Source organism: Anopheles gambiae, chromosome 3 (assembly GCF_943734735.2).
Source record: "Anopheles gambiae chromosome 3, idAnoGambNW_F1_1, whole genome shotgun sequence".
Classification (NCBI taxonomy): Eukaryota; Metazoa; Arthropoda; class Insecta; order Diptera; family Culicidae; genus Anopheles; species Anopheles gambiae.
In genome coordinates, this window is record NC_064602.1 from 5,355,571 (window position 1) to 5,378,843 (window position 23,273).

The following is a 23,273-nucleotide window of genomic DNA, read 5'->3' on the forward strand; positions in this document are numbered from 1 at the left end:
GTTCCCGCGCGACCTAGAAGACCCATTGAACCGTTGCATCATGTTGCGAAAAAAAGCTCAGTAGCCCGCAGTCTTTAATGTCCTCTTACAACAGATACACTTCCCATCGTCCACATCTGGGAACAAAACGCGTTGCGTTTTATGTCCCGCACTATTGGGAGCAGCCGAGGACTCCGGCGATGCAAATTACCCACAATCGCAAACCGCTAAAGTCCGCTAAATCGCTACGCTAATGACATTTGCAAATAGTGCCGCAGAACCGTATCGGCAAGTGTCGATTGGGTGTGTGTGTGTGTATGAGAGAGGGCTATTTTAAGTACCCGACCACTGGGCTGGCGAACCATCCAAATGTTTTGTTGTCGCGCAAAAGGTTACGGGGGCTGGCACACTGCGGCCCAAACCGAAATCGTGAGATTTGAGGCGCTCGATCGTTTTCTTCGAGCTACCCATCCGGTTGAATGTCAATGCAACTGGGCACGAGAATGGGCAATTAAAACGATATTTGCTCGTTTTGACCAAACGACCGAAGCTCCCCGCACCCGCAGTTGAGGTTTTGATGTGCGAATTCTACCCCAGCACACCGAAAAACGCAATCCGCTCAAGGATGTGCGACCGCGCGGAGCGCACAAGCATAAATCATGCGGTAACTCAGCATCTTCAGCTGCATCGCCGTGGCCGATCATGATTATCTTTTGGCGTACCGTTTCCACCTGCTGTCAGCGCGCCGTTGCGACAATCCCACTGGACCGAGGGCTGAAACTCCCAACACCCCACGGCCGGTGCCATTTGGCCAAACGTGCAAATAACGTTGCTTCGCATGATGGTCGGCCATAAAGCAAAAGGTGACATCCGCTCGACTGGGCAAATGAGCGTGCCGTTAGGGCCCAGGTCCGTGTGGATGATCCGAGACAACAGTTTAAGTAAGTAATTTTCGATAAATCAGTCAATCTGTTCGCCCCACCGGGTAAACTCGTTCGCGGTTGTCGCGATTTGGGACGAGTGGCACGATTCCGAGGGTATGATTGAGTCGTGATTTTAATCAAAACTAAATCACTGCTTCTTCCCTCATGCTGTTTGTGTGCTGCTGAGGAAGCGTAGCTTTACAGTCCGTGACTTCTTCCTGAAGCACATGAGATTGAAAGTTTGAACCTGATAGACAGGTCTAGTTTTGGAACCCAATGAAACATTCAGTGTGCGCAGTCTTCTAGAGTTTAAGCCAATCAACTCACTCACTTGTGTCTTAATCGCGTAGTTCTCGCAGACATCATATTGCCTTGGTGGTGACATCTGGTGCCATTGCCTGACCTTTCTCCACTTTGTACCGGAGTGCAAACTGCCGTCTGCTGCTGTTGCTGCTTCTTCTGCCAGCCTGTTTGTCATTTGTCAAGTGAACGCATCCGTCACCCGGACATTAATCCCTATAATCCACCTCGATATGGCTGGCTCTTCACGTGCGCGTATGGGCCCGCTAGTCGTACGGGCAGGTCCGATCGGTTCGGCCGGCTTTTTGCGCAATGGATGCAACGCTTCGATTGCGACACTTTACGTTCTGTCACTTTCTTGGGGCAGAAGATGGACCGCGCCGTGGTTCAAGCAGAACCGGGATGACAGCCCGCAAGAGGTGCTGTGTGTTGGGAAATTTAGTTGTGAAAGGAGAGCTGTTTGTGGAGGTTCTACGGGGCGAAATTGAGGGTATTAAGTATAACAAATGACCACTGGCAGGTCCAGTTTGACTGGTGCGGTGATGGTTGTTTGGTAGAAGGTAATGGTTTCGTAGAAGAGAAAGGAGTTTGAGTTGAGAAAGGTTATCTAATGAACACTATTAATTAGCTGTACTAAAAGGTTCAATCTGAGTTGTGAGCTTTAATTTCAACTGATCTGACGGGACCGAAGACCACAACAGTGAAAGAACACTGTTGAACTTTTTGCTTTGATGATGGTTCACATTTATGCTAATTAATGTAGGTGAGATTGGGAGATTATCGTGGGTGGATAAATGCTGCAAATTGCTTGTCACAAATATTAGCTTAAAAGCCCCCGCCGGAATGTCTGTCAAGCAGCGAAGCGTCACCGTAGTAACCTTCTCGCGTCAATCGGATGTCATAAGATCGCAAAAAAGTGCCCCCGCCTCTTCCAAAACACTAACGCATCCTTCCATTTCACCGTCCAATGCTCCAACGTCTCCAGCTAATTTCGACACATGAACTCAGTAAATTCCTCCCATTTCGTAGCGTCCGGGGGGGCGCTGATCGCAATGATCGCGTGCTCGGAGCACATGATTTCTTCACCCACTCATCAGAAATAGGTCGACCCGGGTGTGTATTCACAAATCACCGTGCCGTCACAAAACACAACACTTACACCGTGCCGCGGTCGATGGATTGGAAGCAGCGGCAGAAGCTGCTGCAAGATGAGAAGGAAGGAAAAAAAACATACCACAAGACGCGCTATCTACCGAAGAGTTGGGGTGGCTGCGGAAAACAAAAGAAAAGAAACACACAGCCGTGGAGGATTGCTACTTGAAATTTGCATTTCATTATGAGCGGTGTAGTAATATCTCCGCCCTTCAAATTCACCAGCGGAACCGCGTAGCTGCCCTGCGGGGGCCACGTGGTGCCGGTGCCACGGCGAGATTGACCGCCTGCAGGGAGATTCCGAGCGTGTGCGCGTGCACCTTCGCCCTCGCACCGATCAAATGGCCCAATTCCGGAGCGTGCTGCCCGGAGGGAAAGAGGACCGAGCAGATTGGTACGTGCACCGGGTTCTACGTTCCAACGATCGTTTCTGTTTGATCGCTGTTAATCTGTGTGTTTTAAGTGCTAATCGTAAGCGGTTCCTTTAAAACCGAAGTAAACGTTTGATAATCTTTCAGCAGTCACATTCCCGTGATTGTGGTTGGGACGAGCAATTTGTCTGAATTCTCCAAAAAGACAACGTTGTTTGGTGGAAGCTCAGGCTCAGGGAATGGTGCTGAATCTCTGGACGCACCACAAAAAAGTACACCCAACGTACCCTTCACTTGTCACATGGTAGACATTCACTCACCGAGGCGGTGTGCGAAGAGCCAGCCACAAACGATTTTAAACGGTACATGGCTCATCGACTTTACTGCTCCACATTTACAGCCCACTAATAATGGACCATTGTGTTGGCTGCGAGCTGCGAAATCGTCCAAACCGGTGGCGAGGGAAGTATAATTTTGCAGCCCGACTTGACGAAACGCCTGCTCGCGAGGCGGGTTGTCTCTCGGGACAACAAAAATGTTTGACCACGTCTGTTGGGTGAGTTTTGCTTGCCAGCGTTGCATTCTTATCTGCCAGTTTGGGGTACTGGCGGGAGGGCTCTCGTTCGTAGCCCCTTGCAAAAGAAGGAAACATTCGTAGTGAAACCCTCTTCCGTGGGTGATGATGCAAGAGGCAAACGAGTGCGATGGTGCGAGTGATTTGAATTAGATTTTCTAAAGAGCCAATTTTGCCTATTTTGCATGAAGGTTCGTAGTGAGTCAACGAATATTTCTTATTGTCGCGTGCCTTCGTTTGGGAACGTTTCAGTGGTGCCGCAGCAAAAGGAAGAGGACACATGACAAGCGTCAATGTGAGCGCCAATAGCTGGTATGCAGATGGAATGTTTTTGAAGCGATAATTCATCCACGGTCCAATTGAGGTCCATCGTTCTGGCTGGACGTCCCAATGAGACGATTATTCGATGATGGACGGATTGGCATTTGATGGTGTCACGTTCGTTATTCAATTTTGTGTGCGCTAAATGGAACAGTTTGTCGTCTTGAAGTCTGTGTGAAAGGGAGACAAGCTAGCGCTAATTGTGTACAAATTAAGATCGAGGTTTTGTGGCAAATTGTGCTCTCAAGATTAGCTTTAACGTCATTGGTAGTAAAACATGTTGATTAGTATTTTACAAAAAAAAGAAGATAATTCGCTTGAACCAATGGATGGTGATCCATGACTAATCCATTGGGGCATAGCTTTATTGACATCACTGCGTCTTTCCCCAAGGCAACACAAACAATGCCAACGCGCTTTCGGATGAAGTACGCTAATAGGCACGTGCTCTCTCTCCCCCTCAAGACATCGAAACATCGCAGAATAAACGCCAAACACACCTATTCGCCCGCAGCTAAGTGGCAAGGTGATTGAAGATGTGCTGACGTTCGGGAATGGAGGAAGTTTCACCAAAGGCGCACGAGGCCACCAACGTTGGGTCGGCACCGGTGGCATCACTAAGCCGCCGTCTAATGGGCTAATGTGCGTAACCAAGGTTAGGAAGCTTACGCGCGGGTCCCTCCGAAAGAAAGAAAAAAAAAAACGCAGCACAAACGCCGAGGACCGTTCCGTAACGTCCCGGTGTCTCCGTTCGGGGCGTTATAAAACTATTTTCGCTAATTCTGCAAGATCATATTTTTTGACGCTGAGGTTTTTATGTTTTGCGTGCCTGCCCCGTTATGGAAAGGTGGAGATTATGTTGCGCGACACAGGCGCCCGTGCCCGTTTTCTGTTCGGGCCCGTCGGTTAGGAATGATTTATTGGCGTGTGAAATAAGTCGCTGAAAGAAAGAAGTCGCTTTATTTGTATGGCGTTCGTGTGTGAGTGTGTTTTTTCGCGGAAATCTTACGCATAATAAGAAACAACCACACAAAAAACATACAGTTGGTTTATGATTCTGACGAAAAAACAAACCTGACACCGCCACTAACGGGTCACTAATTAAATGGCACATTGACGGGTGCCATCGTCCTCTCGAAACAATGGATGCAATCCGGAAGTGTCACTAAAAATTGTCTTCGGTCCAAAAACAAGAGCCTAAGGGGCAGAGAAGAAAAAAAAAACGGGCTATGGTGAAATTTTATAGCCCACTCATCCGGGGGGGCCCAATTTGCATCGACGGGGTGATTTGCGTCTACCTGTACCCGTCAGGTGAAGATCAACTGCCCCCGGGGCGTGATGATGTCCTCAAGCCCAAGCTGTAAGCGCCGGGCGCAAACAAAACGGCCCCCGTGCCCGCGCGCATACAAACAAGCTTGCCAAAATAACAGTGCCCGGGCGCTCTCACAAAGAAGCAGGAAAAGGAAGTGCGGATTAATTCCGCGGAGGCTGTTTGGGTGTTTGAATAGCACCGGAGGGAGTAATTGACATTTCGCAGATTGTTCATTAAAGGCAGAGGTTTTCGGCAGACGCGCGGCGCTGTATCTGTGTAGCCGGTTGAAGTTGAACGAACGCAGGAGAATGGATGAGCCGTACGGCTTTGCGGGCATCGGCTTATTTGTGTCCGCTGATGGTCAAGTTCAAGGGAAATGCACTCGGAGGGTGTTTTTTTGCGAGCAGTAAGCCGAAACTTAATCCCCTTTTAGTGATAAATGTTGGGGAGAAAGCTTGTGCTTCCTGTAGACTTTCGCTACGAAAGGAAATTCGACAATATAAAGGCATTATATGTTATTGATTTGCTGCAGAAAGGTGTGAGCATGGCGCCAAAAAGTAATGTATTATAGAAAGCCCAGACAGAATACGATACAGGTTCAACTTTCTCACCCTTGTCGACAAAAAACTCAAATTCCACGCTACCACGTATGGTACAACAAACATCTTCCCAGCCCCCACTCTGGAGTCTCATTTGTAGACGATCCGATTTTCATTGAGATTAGCCCGATCGTCGTAACATTTGTTCGCTTTATCGTTTGTAATCGCTGTCGATTTATTTTCCTAACGCTCGTTCGAAACCTTTTCAGCCAAGGCTCAGCACCGTGCTTGACCTTACGTGGCCATGTTCTGGTGCTAGATTTAGAGCTGGAGTTTTGTTACGAAAAGCGCTCCGTGGGAATGTTTTTCATCGCACGGACGTAGACGCCCGAGCTGGAACAATGGAAAATTGACTGAATAATATTTTCCTCGCGATATTTACTCACACCCACCGCATCGACTAGCGGGTTGCAAATTTCCCGGAACCAGTTCCAGTTGGGTAATTGCTGTTGCTGCTGCTGGGAGGGCTTAAATCGGATGGAAGTTCTAGTGTATTTGGTAGAGCAGCACGACATAGAGCCGGCTCGGAAAGGGCTTCCGGATGTACTTTTTAATTGACCGCTGTAGGTGCGTAGGCTTAACCGCAAAACCTAATTATGAAATAAGAGAGAATAAATACAATTTAGGGCTAACATAAATCCCGCCAATTGAGCGCGGTGTGGAACCATTCCTAATGCGCTGTTTGATTGTCGGAACAAGATTGGTATCGTGCGGTGAATTTGGAGGGTACACACGCTACACCGAAATAAGTCGAAGAGGATGACACCAACTGAGCGTGAAAAATTGCAAATGAGAATGTTTTATGGGCAATTCCTCGTTCGGTCCATGGCGATATCGGTGGCGCCCTGACCGTGGAGAGGTTGTAGCAATTTAACATTTATAATTTCCTCACCATAGGAACGCAACGGGCACTGTTTTTTTGTTGATTGTGGTCCACGCAAGCCCAAATTCTAACAAAATGCCACAGGGAACGTCGTCGTGCAGTTCCGGGATAGGGACAGGATTCTGAAGCTTTGCACTGGCCGGCCCATTCTTCATTCGGAGGCAGATGAGCTGTCCACAAAGAAGCTCCACAAAGAGGGATGGTTCCAATTCGGTACATCCGGGTGTGATGGAAATCAGTTCTCGCCCGCGAGGCTCATGGGCGCTAAGCAGAGACTTCCAGCTAACCAGCGCTTCCCGTGAAGATTTCTGAATTGCTGTGTTCAGGGCCAGCGATCGTGATCTAAAGTGCCCTGGGGCGGATGAGGAGTGGATTTTGTGCGTTCTTTTATTATTGTCAGGTGCCATTTTTGTTTGCAATCTTGTTTTGAGCGTCCGTTGGTTGGATGATTTGGAAAGAAACGATCGGTATGGGACTTATTCATTCGTAACTTTTTCCCACTCGGTTTCGGCTGCCGGAAGTGGAATTGCAAATGAAAGGGCGTTTGTCATAGGTTCGAAAATGGGGAGGAAATTTCGAACGCAATCTTTCGCAAAAACAAAGAACCGGGAAATCCACACAAAGAAGAACTGAACGCAGGACCAGCGACAGTGTATCCGGGAAACCCCTAGAATCTTCGCAGAATGCAGGAATAAACAGCGAAAACATGTTTTGTGCTAAAAGCCCCGAAGGAGAGGACGCTGGGTTCCGGGTTGAATAAATTGGATGCAACAATAATATGCCTAAGTGGTTCTGCTCATTTTGTCCGACACATTAAAGTGTTCCATTTAGGTTGGAAGCGATTAAAAGAGATTGAGAGGAGAAAAAAAAACTGGTAATGCTTATCAAGCATTAATTGATTGTGATCTGAAGAGCATATCGAAGCAAAACGATGCGAAGATGACTGCAAAAAAAAACCTGCTTGCGACTCTAACAAGCGCTGCCCGAGCCGAAGACAAATCGGCTGGAATGTGTTTACTCATCGCCCTCAAGTTACAATGCTGGCAACAAACACCCCTGAGAAGAATGCTCACAACACAACGTCATAGACAATATGCATCGCGTTTCTGTAAAACATCGCTCAATTCTAAATATAGCTGCGAGCGTTCGACGCGGCCTAACGGAAATCGAAACTGCAAACAATCTTCTAGCGGGGGAAACTATCGTAGAAGAGCATCTTGGGGAGCACTGGCGGAAGTACTAGCGAACAGGCTGGGGGTGTTATAATTAATTATTGGGAAGATGTTGTTGTTTTCTGTTAACCTTTGTAAAATGTGCGGTATACACAAAAGGTAAGACATTGTAGATTTCCGATCGGAAAGTAATTGGAAAAATAATGATAAATCATTTAATAAACACATTCTAGATGGTTGTTGTTCGCGTAATGAGAATAGTAAACAGTTTGCATGTTTTATGCTACTTTTATGTACTTTTAATCCTGGTTATAGAGTATGCAGTTACAGCTTCATGTCTAAGAAGTGTCATAATAAAGTAATTGAAGGAATTACTACTGACTCTTTGGAATAAAAATACTATAAAAATATTATCGATCGATGACTGATTCCTCTGATTGCGAAATGATGCATCAAAACAAATAAAATGCATTAACAAAACACGCGTTGCCGTTCATAAGGTACCATATCGTACGTTCTTTGTCTTCGTGGTCAGTGTAAAAATGATGCATTAAAAGACTATCTTAGCTACATTGGAAAAGGAATGAATCTTCTCTATATTACTGTGGTTATATATGGTACGATCATTAAGCTAGCGTGTCTCAAGACGAACCTAGGAAAGGAATGGCTCTTTCTTATCTTTATAATGCGCTTGGACCATCGAAGACACTCCGTCAAATGCAATTCTGAGAACGATAATGCAGATCGTACACAATGTCTGAAGTCATTTTCTTTCTAGGGCTTGCAGACTTCTTACGCACTAACAGACTCCTCGTAAACGATTTCGTTGAGCGGCCAAAGTACTCATTACCCTGGGAAATAAAACTCAAACATTACCTGCTCATATGGAAGCGCAACGACGTGCTTGTGCCTTCGGCCCGTTCGTACAGGTTGACTAACACGATTCGGACAAGTGTTTCGGTCAAACCGGCGGATAGACATCATCCAATAGCACTTTAGCAGGTACGGCATAGACGCTTAGTCACCGTTTCAGTTACTGTTGGCATAATAAGACCGATCAATTTATGAGCCTGTCTTAAGGCACCCCAATGCCAGACGCTAGATTAAGCCGAAGAAAATCTCTTGGAGGTCTCCGTGCGGTTTTGAGGACACACGATCGGTATGTGAACTGTATCCGGCTCGATAATCGTGATAATCACCTTCACCTACTGCTCGTCTGCCGGTCGGTATGTTGGCACCATGGCACAAACGATACCCCGGTTGGAATCAATTAAACAGTTCGCTCGTAGACCAAAGCAGTGCCACCCTCTGCGAAAAAGGCCACCTTGTAGCGCCTGCGCGCTACTCCTGGTTCTGGTGGCGATGGAATGAAAAATCACCACCGAAGGATGCTGTCAAGATCGAGGCAACGATGCTGCACAAGAAAACAAGAAGAAGAGGTCAATCGCTTACCGGGCCGGTGACATCGATCGCATGGTTTCGCAGCCACCGACTTGATACCGGTCGTAAGAATCGGAAATTGATTACCACTCTTGCATTCTCGTTTAAACGAGCGCAAGCGCATCAATCAAACTCATTGTCCGGAGCATCGAGAGCTTCGGGCCGCGTGAGGAGGTGCAGAGCGCTGCGCTTTTAATTGGTTTGTTGATTGGGTTGTCATTAAATCGAATGAACCGAGAAAAAATGGACAATGACAAGCGCGATAATGGCTTTGTGTTAAGTGATCAATTTTTCTTCACCAATTCACACGTTGACATATGTTATTTGGTCACAGTCTGGTGTAGAGCGGGAATTCACTTTGGAATGCTCTTATTGTGCGCCGCCCTAAGATCACAGTCACTGAAGGATATGCACATCAATAGTATTTGACTTTAACATGAAAGAAACTCCAAAAAATCAACATTTTGCTTACGGAGGCTTTTGATCAAGCGTGCCGATCGTACGTGCTGCAGCGACAACAGCAGCAGGCAATGCGATGCGATGCCAGCTTGCGAACAATCGTCAGCGATGAGGTGAACAAGAAATTTGCATCTTTCGCTCGTTTGGGAGTGACCCCCGGTTCGTGTAACTCACGAGAAGCTGCGGCAGGTTCGTCGCCTGCCAGCGCTCGGCAAGTCTTTTCTGGCGCTATCGGTGAGTCTGAGAGTGAGCGCCCAGAGTGTTTGGGTACCGTCTCGCGAGAGTACTACGCGTGTTTTTATCCCGCGTGCGTACCAAACGGAAAGGGTGAGTTGTAAGCAAAGATCGCGATGCTGATGACGATCGTAACTTCTAGGTCCGTGATCGAGTCTGAGTGGCTGAGCGCTTGGGCCACGTTTGGCGGGCACTCACGCGCCAAATTCCACCCGGATTCATCTGCTTCCTCCCCGCGAGCCAAACCGTCCCGAGTGAGAGAAAGATCGCACAAATCGGAGGCGACCGGGCACCCCGGACGCTAAGGAAATCCCCGCCGCCGGCACACACGGGCACACGGGCTATATATAAAGTGTTGATCTTGGCGACCCGCACTCATAGTTTAGGTGGTCGTTCACCAAAATCGTTCGTTTTAGCGACTCGCCTGGTTTCGTCGAAGCCCGGGTCGAAGTGACAAGAAGCGTACCGTACCTGTAACCCGGACCACCCTTGCATGGACCGCAGCAGTGCACAGTGATTTTGGGAGTTTTTTTTTGTATGCGAAAAAATTGAAAAAAGTACAGACGAATTGAATCGACCAAGAACAACACAAGTGTGAAAACAGAAAACGGCTCGTGTTCCGTGCCGAGAGCTTCGGAGAGTGAAACGAAAGCGAAAGTGTTGATACGTTCTGTGCGTTGCAGCTGAACGGCGGCGAACAGTAGTGTGCAGTGCAGTTTGGAGTTTCGTGACAAGATTCTCGGTCTAGTTGGAGCGCTGTGAGAATATTTCAAAGTAAGCATCAAGTTGTTGATTAAATGCTGAACATGCAATAGATTAAGGACAAGCTGGGATAATTCGACAGTGAAACAGTGAACATTTCATCAGTTGTGACATTATTGGACGAAACACACTTTAAGTGGTTTTAAAACGGAACGGGTTATGATTCTCTTACCTCTCGTCCAAGTATCCAGAAATTTCGGTTACACGCAGCAGGACATCGGGAATCAATTGAAAAACTTAAACTGGCGTCAAGCGACGAACGTTGGCATCGTCGCTATATCGTGTTTGTTGCGTCTGGAATTTGACAACAATTTGCGATTATTTAGCAAGAAGTGAAATTTGATCAAGTGATACGATCCTAAAGCATGATGTTGGCACTCAGTAGTGAACCATGTAATGGGTGCGATTTGGGAACTGCATTGTGTTTATTTTCAATAGCAAATAATAGCACTTATCGTGTTAACCATGAATGTGAGCGATATTAATCGTTGCTTTCAGTAATTTTTGCTGAGATTTTGGTGTATTCTGGTTGTGTTTAGATCAGTTTTGCATTTTTCTTTTAATCGTTGTACATAAATTTGAAACTTTGAGCAAGGTGTTGCAAATATTTAATATCATATTTTTTAATTCAATTTTTATTGATTTCTAAAATTACACATTTGAATTGGAATGTATTACGAGCTTGTGAATGCAGCTCTTTGTATGCCCAACACCGTTCAAACACTCCGACACCCTTTCAAGATTGCTCAACTCCTACACAATCACCTTCGATTGATCGCTAACGCATTCGAGATACATGACACATCCGTTTGTGTCCGCCAAAAGATCGGACTAATTTTTGTGTGTGTGTGTGTGCTCCATAATCTTTGCATGTACCGACGACCGGGACCAAAGTGTACGGCCCGCCCCGTTCTCCCTCCATGCCGATAAAACGATCCCATCGGACCGTATCTGTAACACTCAGCCATCTCACCTTACCACGCGGCAGGGACAAATCGCGACAGCCCGCGGGCAAGCGTGTCAACGGATTGCGAGTTAATCCGAAATTGATTAAACACTTTCAATTATCGTTGACTTTGATCTCTTTCTTTCACCATCCCCTTGCTTGCTCCCGGGCCGCTTGTCGGTTGGGAATCGCAACCTTCTCGCAAAGTTTGTGAAAGTATCCATTTCCTTACGTGTGTCTCCTGTTCGGGTTATGAGTAGCCTGGTAGCCTGGCTGCTTCCCATCCCGAACGAGTTCGAGTGCAGCAGCGGAGGGGGGTTGGACACATAATATTAGAGTATCATTAATTACGCCACGATGAATATTATTTTGATTTTTTCCTTCTTTTGTTCGTCGCTCGCCTTTGGTCGAAAAATTCAAGTCTCCGCGCTTGCTGCGGCTTAAAATGCCACAAAGCAAACGGACGAAGGAATACGGCAAGAAGGCGAAAAAGACATGCGCCCCGAGGGCATGGTCAGGGTCTGTAATCGTGTCGGGATCGTTTTAGATCGAGCTGATGTTGTTATCCTCTTTTAAAGCGCTCGGCGCGGGTTTTTGTGCCGCCCGGTCGTGTTAGCATTAAATAATGCAACTGTAATTGACACTTTATTCCTGTTTCCCCTCGGGCGGGTGGCGGTATCACACCACGAACGGGTGGCAAAAGTTCGAACCGTGTTTTTAACGACCATCATTAGCTGGCTATTAGTTTTCTAATATCCAGCTCCAGTTCACTTGATTCGACGTATTCGAGTAGGATGGTTGACACAGGATCGCGAAGAAATTGGAACCGCCTGTTGTGTAAACGTTTAAATGGTATCGGGTGAGAGTATTATTTAATTGTTCTCGGTTAAATTTTGGACGCTGCTGTGGCTAGAAGAATTAGGCAGGCAAGAGTGGCCCAATCGAACCATGTTCAATTCACAGTTTTTGTGTCCGTACACGTTTTATCGCTGAAGGCAACAGGAAAGGTCAAGCCCGCTCGACGATGAGTGATTTACCTGCCCGGTGGCACAGTCAGAAGCTCAATGCCAGCCGGAATTACTATTTTTCACTCAAGCACCCAGCGCGACAAAGCCGCCTCTTGCGCTACAAGCCGCACGCAACGCTTATGCATTGTCAATTCACATTGAACACAACAGATGGGGTGAAGCCCAGAGAAGCAACAACAGCTTGAAAAAAAAACGGCCACAACCAACCCTCTGCTTTTCCCTCTATTGATCAATCGCTGTTGATGGTGTGCAATCTTCTCCGTGTGTCAAAGAAATAGACGAAAAATTATGAAAACGTACATCGTGCCGATCGGGCCCAAAAACTGGACGGCCAACTTATGCGTATGCGCAGCCAGCCCGAGCCCGGGCCCGGTGCGGTAAGGTCAAGTTGAAGCCGAAACGGCAGGCAAATGCGCAAGCCTTGCCGGCATCTCGATAGCGCTTAATCAATCGCTATTTTTGGAGGAAAGGCTCTATCGTGTCGGAACCGACGCCGCGCATTACCCAATCCATCGACGCATCCTCTCTCGAGGACGCAGCGGACGGACAACAGGTTCGTTTTGAGGGAAAAATATGAGCATTTTTTTGTTGTTTTGTTCGTGTGATGCGCTGCTTGGTGTCCTCCCCTTTTTGCTTGGCTCTATTGAGTGCACGAGGGGTGGCTTTTATTTTCATTTTATAACATCTAAATTAATTCAGCCCCGGGAAGGGTCCGCGTGTGAGATTGCTAAACGTCGTATATCCTACGCGAACTCTATTTTTCTTCATTACAAAAGGGGTTGTGCCACAAAGACAGCGATTGGGTGGCATTTAGAATGGACGCTTGCTGGCGTGCCTTTAGTTGCAGAGCTTGGTCCAGCTACAATTTGTTTCGGGGAAAAGGAAAGGAACTTACGATTAAAAAACAGACCCACGGCTAGTAAAACGCTTTCGCTTATGCAACGCCGTGGAACTGGTTTTAGCACTGTGCCATTTCTTTCTACTGAGCATTTTCAGTCCACATCCTCGCGTGAGGCTCGCTGCCTTCAGTACGCTCGAAGACTCCTCTTTATCCCGATTTTGGCTTGGATGCTTCGTCTACCGATGTGACCCGTTTCGATTCGTAGCGGTTCACACTTTTCCCGTGCCCTAGGTCAGGGATGGGGATGGTGCAATCGCCTTTGTCTACAGCTCTTCTTCGAGTCGGGTTGCATAAGCGAATTGCTCGGGCAAGCACGTTGACAATGTAACAACAATCGTTAATCTTTGTTTCTTACTAACCAATTCACACCATTCCGAAATCGATGTAGGTCTAAATTTGACTAGAAGATTACTGGTTTGGGGACAGATCAACAACTCTGGCGGTGATACTTTCCTTCCTGCCGCTCTCGCGGATCACGATGCCACAGACCGTGGGTTTTAGAGGATGTTTGTGGCGCACTGGTGGTGTGTGATTGAAAATTATCGCGACTTTACTAATTGGTCGGTGACACAATAAACCTCAAAAGAGAGAGTTGCGATGGGTTGATTGATGGTGTTAAATTGCATTTAGCACATGGCACTAGAGCGTTGCAAAGGGAATAAGCCAACCATTTCAAGACAAAAGAAGGAAGAAATAAAACACGGAAACTGTATGATGAAGCCAATAAAAAATAAATAAATGGATTCTCATCAGGCTTTCAGGCTAATCGTGCGTGTTTTAGGCACCAGAACGTCTCCTTGAATTGAGGTAATTTGAAGCTATTAAGCAAAGCTGGACTCACTTCCCTGGGTGATGTCAATTTCGGTGCTGACCTCACGATTCTGATTCTTCGACCATTTTAATTCCCAACCAAGCGGAGACATTGTATACAAAAAATAATAGATCCACATCCGCAGAACGAGCCAAACGTTTTGCTCTTTGAACCACCCCGTTGCTCTCAACCAAACAGCTGATCAGCGCATTCTCATCGAGCTAATCATCCGTTGCCCGTTAGCAGCTGTGAGATGCTTGAAGCACTCTAGCCTTGGCAATTGTGGCGATAGGCAAGGTAGTTTACGGCTACCAGATAACCATCGGCGGTGGGCGCGTATAGAGATCGCCCCCTTCAGGACGGGCTCAATCTAGCAATGCGCTGTTCCGTACAGTTTATCATCATCGAGCATCGAGGAAGCCGTCAGCAATCTCGAGACTCCCGACTTTGATTTATACGGCCGAGGGTGATTTGTTTGCTCAAAAGGGTTTACTGTTTGGCCACAGCTCCATCTTTGGGGACAAAGCTTTTTATTCTTTCAAGTGGCAGATGCGCACCGCGATAAAAACGGTACTCCGTACGGCAGCGATGCACCGAACTGTGGAGGCGACAAACGATCACACGTTAAAAAAAAACTCTCCTTTTAGAGCGCATAATTATTTGACAGCCTTTGCCGAACAAAAGCGGGAATATATTTTTTAATGTTCCACGGTTTCAAATTACCCACCGAAATAGCCGGGCAGCATAATATAGCACCTATGGCGGACGGATTGACAGGCGCACAGCGGACGCTTTGGAGGCGTGCACAAGGTCTTTACTTCCGCCGTGTTGAAACGAAAAACCCTTTCGGTGACGATACCGGTCCCTGTAGGGCAATCGGTTGTCGGCCGTTTCCGTGGCTTAAGGTCAAGCGGAGCGGTGCGTACACGAAGCTGCTCATCCACACGCGCGCTCCCTTCCGGAGATGAGATGAGCCAGCCAGCGTGCCCATGTGATCATGTGATCGCGCCGCATCCATAAGGTCGCAGCAGCACGAACGTGTGTGTGATTTTGCTGCTTAATGTTAACTTAATTTTATTCGTGCACCCTGGTGGCAACATTAAATGTTTTTTCGATCCTTCGCGATCGGGAAAGAAGGTGAAAAAAACGCACGTTAAAAAGAAGCTAGGCGGGCAACAAAACATGCTCCGCAGGCTTGAGTGAGCGCGCGCACGCACGTAAATAATGTGAATTTAAAAAGCGTAGAGGTTGTAGTAGAAGCATAAAATAACAAGCGAAGAACAACAACACAACAAAACAGCACTCCGATCGTGGCGATCAAGAAACAAGTTGAGAAGATGATCATCTTCACGCATCTACCCCATCACCTACCGCCGAGGTGCCGGGGGAAAGAGGCCGCTGACGAAGTTCAAGGTTGGCAAGTTAATATAGTGGAATTTTTGGTTTTCTCCTCTGCTCCAAACCCTCCTCGCACATGGACCTACAGCCCGTTTTGATAAAGGTGAAAACGATCATCTAAGATCTAAGCAGCTAGAAAATGGTAAATTAAACAAAGAGGAGCGCAGATCCGCTGTTGGGAGGCTGTTGGGAAATTTCCCGTCTCCGGATGCGACTTTCGCAACACCTACTAACCCGTGCGTACAAACAACGGTGGTCTAATGAAGCTGTCGCTCGCGATCTCGGCACGATGCACGAATTATTAGCATATCGAGCGATTAGGACCGCAACTGTTGCAACCATTCCTTTGCATGAGGGCTGCTGCTACCGGTGCTGCAAACAAAAGGCTTTTGACACATTCACAACCATTCACCCGAAAGGGCCAAGCGAGCGTGTAGATTATCCGTGAGATAATCTCGTCGAGACAAAGGCCTTCGGCCCTTGGGGAAAGGGGCAGGCTGCCGCTAAACGTGGACCAAGTGGTTGGGTTAAAAATCGATTAGCGCCGATTTGCTGGCAAAGATGGAACAGGTCTCGCTGGCCCCTCGGGCGTGTGGAGCGCTGGCTGCGGCAAGAACTCCATTGCCGTTGTCTTCTGGTGGTCACAGCTAATCAAAAACGCCAAAACAACTTTACATTTTCCGTTCCCCACGGCTCGGTCGGGCGCGTGCATTAAAGTGTTTTTGGTGAGAACGTTTTTTGTTATTCTTTCTTCTTCTTCTTGTGCAAGCTGGAAGGGAGATGTGGGCGATGCTCTAGCAACACTGTGTGCTATTGTGTGCACGACATTATGAGATGCGCACATACACAAAGTCACACACACGCTCGTTGCGTAAACGAAGCCGCTCACTCGTTCAAAGTTCGATGCGGAATTGGTAAAGGGTTCGTCGCTTGCTTCTCACGAGTCTTTCGAATAGAACTACCAATGTAGCGGCAGTAGAAGAATGTCGTTTGCTTGGCGTGTGTTAATGAGGGAGTTTCGTGCCGTTTTTCTGCATCTTCAGCAAGATGTCTTTGTTTGGATGCTTCGTATCGTGCAGCGTTTAATCGTCATATTTTCTATCTCTCTCTCTCTTTCTCACCCTAGATGAACCATCGAACGAGGGCCCTGGTGGGGCTGCTGTGCATAGCGGGGCTGGCGACGGGCCAGCTGAACCAAAGCTACCGTCCGGAGTTCTTCTCGCCCGGTCAAGGCTTCCAGTCGGTGTCGGCGCAGATCTCAAGCAGTAATGTTCAGCAGTTTAAGCGACAGGCTCCAGGCGGTGGCGGTCCGGGGGGTGCCGATGTCATCCCGCATGACCAGAAGAAGCAAACCACCTTCTGGTGGGTGGCACCGGACACCCCGTTCAAGGCTACTAAAATCGGTGGTGGTGTCCAGGAGCCGCCCAGTGCCGATGGTGACGATGGTGGTGCGGCCGGTGCTGCTGCTGCTGGGGCGGCAGGAGCGGGTGCGGCAGGTGTTGCCGGTGGGCAGACCGTGTCCCAGAGCGCTTTCCAAGCTTCGGCCGCGCGCACCGCGTCCGGCCAGGCTGGGCAAGCGTTCGGAGCGGGCGGAACCACAACTTCCATCCAGTCGGCAACGGCTTCCCGCACGATCGGCACACAGACGCAAGGGTTCCAGGGGGCCGGTGTGGCAGCGGGCGGGGCGGCCGGTACGATCGGTGGCACGCGGACGAGCATCAGCCAGAGCTCGTCCAGCCGTACGTTCGGCACGCAGGGAGCCGTGGCCCAGCCCGCCGTCATTGCCGGCTCTTCGCGAACCAGTTCGACCACCTCGAACACTCAGGTCAACACGGGCACGGTACAGCCGGGCGTTGGTGCCGGCGGTCTGCGCACGTCCACGATCATCCGCCAGTCGAAAACGCAAACCACGACCGGTGTTGCGCCCGTTCCGCCTCCACCACCCACCACCTCCATCCAGAGCACGACGACCGGCGTGCGGACGGACACCATCACCTCGAACGTTAACCGGCCGGTGCCTCCCACCACCGTCGGCATTACTAAACAGACTAACGTAGATACGCAGCGTACCAATACTATCCAAACTAACCTCTATCCGGGGCAGCCGGGGCAGCCGGGCAGTACTTCCACCTCGTCGGTCGTCGGGACCGCTACCAGGACGACCGGATTAACACCAAGTAACCCTCTTTGCTTTCCCTTTTCTATCTTTCCGCTAACTCCGATTTCAGTTTTCAGCTATAACAAGCGGGGGGGGGGGGGGGGAGTTGGGGATGGCAGGACCCTCTCGAAAGAGACCCCCTCTCCCAAAGCAAGTCAGTAGCGTTTTGGGCAGGATTAATCGATAAGGAAGTAGTTTTGCATGCCTGTAGATTAGACAACTGTTTGATGTCTCAATTTCTCCGTTTTATTTCGTCTCTATCCGCTTCTGTTTTGTTAGTAGTTGTTGTGAGTTTGTTTTTTGCATGCGTTTGGTAACAAGTTTTGTAAAGATTTCAAGCTTGGTAGTAATACTGGATATAGCAAAATACGGACAACAACAGCCCGTGTAAACACGCGTAAACTAATGCTCCCAATTTGTCGCACGTCGCAGATAACTACGGCGGCACGACGGTGACGAAGACGCAGGAGCGTACCGACGGTGGCATCACGAGCAAGGTTATCACCACCGGCACGATTACGCGCCCGTACTTCAAGCAAACGACGCTCACGTCCGACGGCTACAACTACCCAGTGCCGGAAACGATTCCGTGCTACGAGCCGAGCAAGATCTGCGCCCCGAACCAGTACTGTAACGATGGATTCGTCGACGAGTCGCAGCTGAACCTGTTCAACACGAACAATCAGGTAGGAACAATAGTTTACCTAAACTCCAAAGCGAAGACATCCTTGTAGGATGGAAGAATGTGGAAGGATGTCATTAATAACAAGGTATCAAAGCAGTGACTGTGAGGTGATTGGAATCAGAACTCGAGCTGAGGGCTGAAGAAGCTCGAGCGTGGCATTCGGCACACTCCAATCGAAATGGTAATTGGAGGGAATTATTCAACCGACGTGCTCACGACACGCACACCTTGAGAAAGGCGCACGAAGAATAGGTTACACACCGCGCGATAGTGTCAGTTGCTGTAAATGATTGATGAAGTACGCTTAATCGCTTGGCCGTGCGTGTGGAATTCCACTCTGCACTCGTATTACTGTTTTGAGTGGTATTGACATTTGACGGGGTGGTGTGGGGTTGTGCCATCGTCAGAGTGACTGATCGGACGGAGAAGATGTCACCTGGGGGTTCCGTTGGGTGTACTAATAAACCCACCATAACTCCCCCACTTGTGTGTTAGTAGGCCAATGGATTTCGTTGGTGTCGTCGTGCCATGATGACCATGATTGGTCACTCTACTCGTCCGTTCACTGGCGCCCCTTCCGGGTGATGAATCGTCTATTAAACTTTCACTTTTAATGCACTGCTCGAGGGATGCTTCATCTTGGAGTTGTGCGACAAGCAATGTAGTACCAAGTGACACAAATTGAGCAGTTTGTGTCGCTGTTAATGCGCTGTAAAGCTATTCACCGTCACTCATTGAATTGTGATCATTAGCCTGCTTCTTTGCCTTTTTTTTTCGTTACCCAGCTGCTCATTGAAATGTCACCACCGCACGCCATCTTGCCTAGAACGGCGTGAGGGCGTGACATTTGTACCACATGCCGGCACTTTGTAGCTCAATGCGCAACATTTTAATCCACGAAACGAAACTTCAAAAGACGCGTTGCGGTTTCGCTTATCGGCAAAGCCTGGGCGGTGAATGATTAATAATTTCATAATTGACATCGCTTCAAAACCGTCGATCGGCGATTGATCTGCTCGGGCCCAGGGTGGCGGATGACCTACTTTTTTGGGGCAACGTTCCGAAACTTCGGAATCTACCAGTCGGCACAAACCGAAACAGGCGACCATTATTGATAGGATATCATCTAAATTGTCGTTGCCGGCATGATATAACATCGCCTCGTGCGTTACATCTGGGGGATCATAGAAGACACAGTGCGGGACACAGACACACACACACAACATCGAATGTCTCATCCCACTACAGCAAAGCACCGAATCAAGTGACATATCAATAAAGCGCGGAATGCGCGAAATGTGACACGCCGTCAGCGGACGCGTTTTTGGGGGCCTCTGTCTGCCCGTTTTCCGCTGTCTGTCGCATCTAAAATTAACGGCCCAATCCGCGCATGCCTACGTAGTCCGCAGTCGGTGTTGCCTTTTTGGTGAAGCTCCCTGTACCGGTGCGTTGGTGCTTCGTTTTTTTTGGCGGCTGCTCCTGTTGTCGGGTTGTTGTGGTTTTGGAATGTTGTCTTGTGAGCTTTTTTTTTGCTTGGTTTCACCTCGTGTTACCGAACCCGCGTGAGGTTTGTCCAGCTGATGCGCCTACCAATTTAAGAGGAGCAAAACAGCCGCTACAAACAGCCGCACGGTGGAAGCAACGCCAAAGTAGTTCACGCAATCCGGGACGGCGTCGTTTCTGTCAGATAAATTGGTTTTCGCACGACGTGCGCACGTGCTCCGAGCGAGCGTTGGGTTTTGTTATTTCGTTTGCTGAAAAGAAAATGGCCATTGAATGTGACAGATGAATGTGTGCAATTGGAGTTTTCGTGTACCTGTGTTTATGGGTACAGTTGTTGGTCACGTTTCCCGTTTTCGGCCTCTTTTATCGAGCGACTGTTGCGCGATGGTAATTTGTTACCAATTTCGTGGCACATGTCCGGCACACGAGGAGTACTGCTTGCGGATGCAAACGGTTCCGAGGCTCAGGACGCTCCCAAAATAGAGGAAAACTGCAAGAGCTAACAAATGTTGGTGGCAATAAAACTCTAGACGCCACACTCATTGCGGAATCCATACGAAAGTAGCTTCGATCTCACATATCTTGTACCTCCAATCAAGCGATCGTCGTGTCAGCACACCGCTACATTGCGATCACAATTTGCATCCTTATTGCATAATGCGCAACCGGCGTCCGCCGTACAATTTGTCATTCAAATGAAGCAACCTTGCCATTTCGTGTCCACGGGTGCATCCCACCAGGAGCGGGTTGCGAGGTGAATTATTGCTGGCGAAACAGTAGCCACCAGGGCCGAGAACCGACTCGGACTCCTCGATGGCACCCCGGGCGCAGCAAGCGCTGCCAATGCGCAACGGAACGGTAATTAAAATGGAATCATCGAGCGATAAATTTGCGAAAGATGCACATTCCACTGGAAAGGGGAAGAGGCAAGCGGGGGCTCAAGCACGGCACACGGCTTCGAACATCTTCGAACAGGCCCCTGTCGTTTGCGCTGTCATTGAAGGATAGTTTACGCGTGCGTGCCATCGTCGCGATGAGGGGGAAGTGCCTGCCGGAGGAGCCTGCTGGGAATTAATCTAACAACGGTGCAACACACCACCTTCACTGCGTGCCAGGTCAGTCACTGTGTGTGTGTGTGACGGTAGAGGAAGCGTTAATGGCGCCAAAGCGCAACAAACACCGCTAGAACGCGCAAAGGTTAAACATGGGTGCCATTTAAATCGCTTTTAAATCATCCATCGCTCAGCGGGCTGATTAAAGCGGATCGTCCCCACGCTGACAGGCGCTGCAATTGCACACGCAGGACATTGCACCTGTCGCACGCCGAGATTGAAAGCTTCTTTTTTTTCGCTTCTGGTACACCTGTAGCACCGGTTGACTGTAGCATGTTTTGGATAATTTTACCAACCACTGCAATCGCTGCTGGTAACGTCGACCGAGAAGCTTCCGAAGAAGCGTGCGCGCCGCCTGCTAACGAACCATTCAATTGCGGGTTCGTCGTCTTTGGCCCACCAGTCACCGCGGTGCGTCGTGGGCCAAACGGTGCTTTATCAGATGGTGTATTCGTTAAAAACGACCGATTGTATCGTAGACATGCATTTTTGCATGCTGTTTGCAACACGATGCGATGCATAAGGGCCGCGATAGCGATGGCAGCAAAAGACGCAAGCGTAAACAAACCACCGCAACACGAGCGTGTGAAGTGTTGGCTTGTTGGGTTGGGTGCTGTGGGAGAAATGTTATTCGCATCGTTCGAATGGTTTGGCGCCCGAATGGTACGGAGCTGGCGGAAAGGTACGCTGGTGTAGAATTTTTGGGCTCCGATTCGGTGTGACCTTCTACGCCGGCGTTGGCAATGGATATTAATGATGTTTTCGCATGCTTGCCCCGTTGCATCAAATGTGTGTGCTGGGTGGTGCTGAAACGCAAATCCAAACGCACACACACAGATATACAGACAAGCGCGCACGTGTAAGGTGAGGAAGTAGATTAACATTTTAACGAGATAATGAGTAGATTATCTTCGTGTTTCTTTATGTTGCGATTTATCACCCAGCCGGCTGTGGGCTGGTGAATGCTTGGGAGGGAGATGCTGGGTGTGGTGCAGGAAATGTGTCCACTTCGCAGTCACGAAAACGGGGAAGAAAATTAATGTCTGGGAAGGTTCGGAGCCTTGGGAAAACCTTTCCATGTTCCGAACATTTCGCCATCAACCTCAAAACGGGTTGTGATGGATTTTTGGAAGGCAGTTTAGGGGTTGTCTGAAACTGATGTCACCTCAATAAATACTGCTCACTTCCTGCTCTCGAAAACGGTGGATTGAAACACACACACACAACCTTCATCTGATGATCGATGTCAACAAATTACGGCTCGCTTGGCATTGATACGACGATCGGTACCGTTCGATTAGTCATCCTTCCACGATGTCTACGGGTGCGTCTTGAGAACGTTTGGCAAATCTCCAACCACACGCAGCTGCCAGGTGTCTGTGTGTTCGTGCACACCTGTTTGTTTGCACGAGCGTCGGCTCAAAAGAATTCTCCCATGCATAAATATTCATTGATTTGTGGTGTGTTTTTTTGTGCTCGGCTGTTCGCGTTAAGCGACACGGCATTAGTCAAACACTATTATTTACATCATTCTGGAGGGAATGCGTGAGTAGCACGCGCACATCACACACCACAGTTGCCAGGCTAGAATGTGTTCAATAGCTGAAAGGAATCTTTTGACGTAGACTTTACACTTTCTGTCAACTTCTTTCTGAAATAACTCATATCGTTTTTTGTTGTCCCATCTTCCACAGAACTGCAACTCGGCCACGGAACAGTGCTGTAAGATTCGGCCGACGCCAGCCACGCGCTGCCCGGACGACAGCTACGTCTGCGTATCGCCCAGCTTATGCAACAACGGCCTGCTGAACTTCGATGCACAGAATGCCATCTCCACGAGACAACCGGTAAGTCGACGCCGGGGCACACCGTTCTCCACCGCAAACAAATGCCGTTCGCCGTCTGGTGCAAGGAAAGGTTCACTTTCCCGAGCCCAAGCCCCCATTCCAATGGGGACCGAACATTCGGCAACAGATATGCCTCATGTTATCCAATAGCCTGCCAGCATGTCTTCCTGTCTTATTTAATGGTTGGCTGTCGTTTTTTTTGGCGAGGATTGCCTTCGAACGTCCCCAGACGGCCTTGCCGTTCGCCGGGTGACTTTTCACCTCCCGCCACAAGGGCTTCCGCCGGTTGTGACCAACAAAAGTGAAGCCTAAATGGAGGGATCTCAGAGGTCTCGCCCAAAAAAGAGTCAAACAATCGCTCTCCTTCCTTTTTGCGCTGGGGTTTTTTTTTTACGAAACTTTA

At 48.7% G+C, this 23,273-nt stretch overlaps 2 protein-coding genes across 3 annotated transcripts in view; one reads left to right on the plus strand and one right to left on the minus strand.

The window, feature by feature from the left end:
* LOC1277861 (nuclear pore complex protein Nup205) overlaps positions 1 to 23,273 on the minus strand; it is an 84,286-nt gene that overhangs the window by 43,602 nt on the left and 17,411 nt on the right. The window contains exon 2 of the mRNA XM_061658341.1: positions 10,654 to 10,775. The gene's annotated coding sequence lies outside the window, so the exon portion shown is untranslated. The remainder of the gene's footprint in view (positions 1 to 10,653; positions 10,776 to 23,273) is intronic.
* LOC1277860 (inactive serine protease scarface) overlaps positions 10,076 to 23,273 on the plus strand; it is a 32,208-nt gene continuing 19,010 nt past the window's right edge. Inside the window, exons 1-4 of one of the 2 annotated variants that reach the window (XM_061658343.1) lie at positions 10,076 to 10,493; positions 16,692 to 17,742; positions 18,156 to 18,409; positions 22,718 to 22,870. In XM_061658343.1, the coding sequence (XP_061514327.1) occupies positions 16,692 to 17,742; positions 18,156 to 18,409; positions 22,718 to 22,870 (1,458 nt within the window). In that variant the 5' untranslated portion in view covers positions 10,076 to 10,493. The remainder of the gene's footprint in view (positions 10,494 to 16,691; positions 17,743 to 18,155; positions 18,410 to 22,717; positions 22,871 to 23,273) is intronic. The other variant, XM_061658344.1, reaches the window with a different exon arrangement.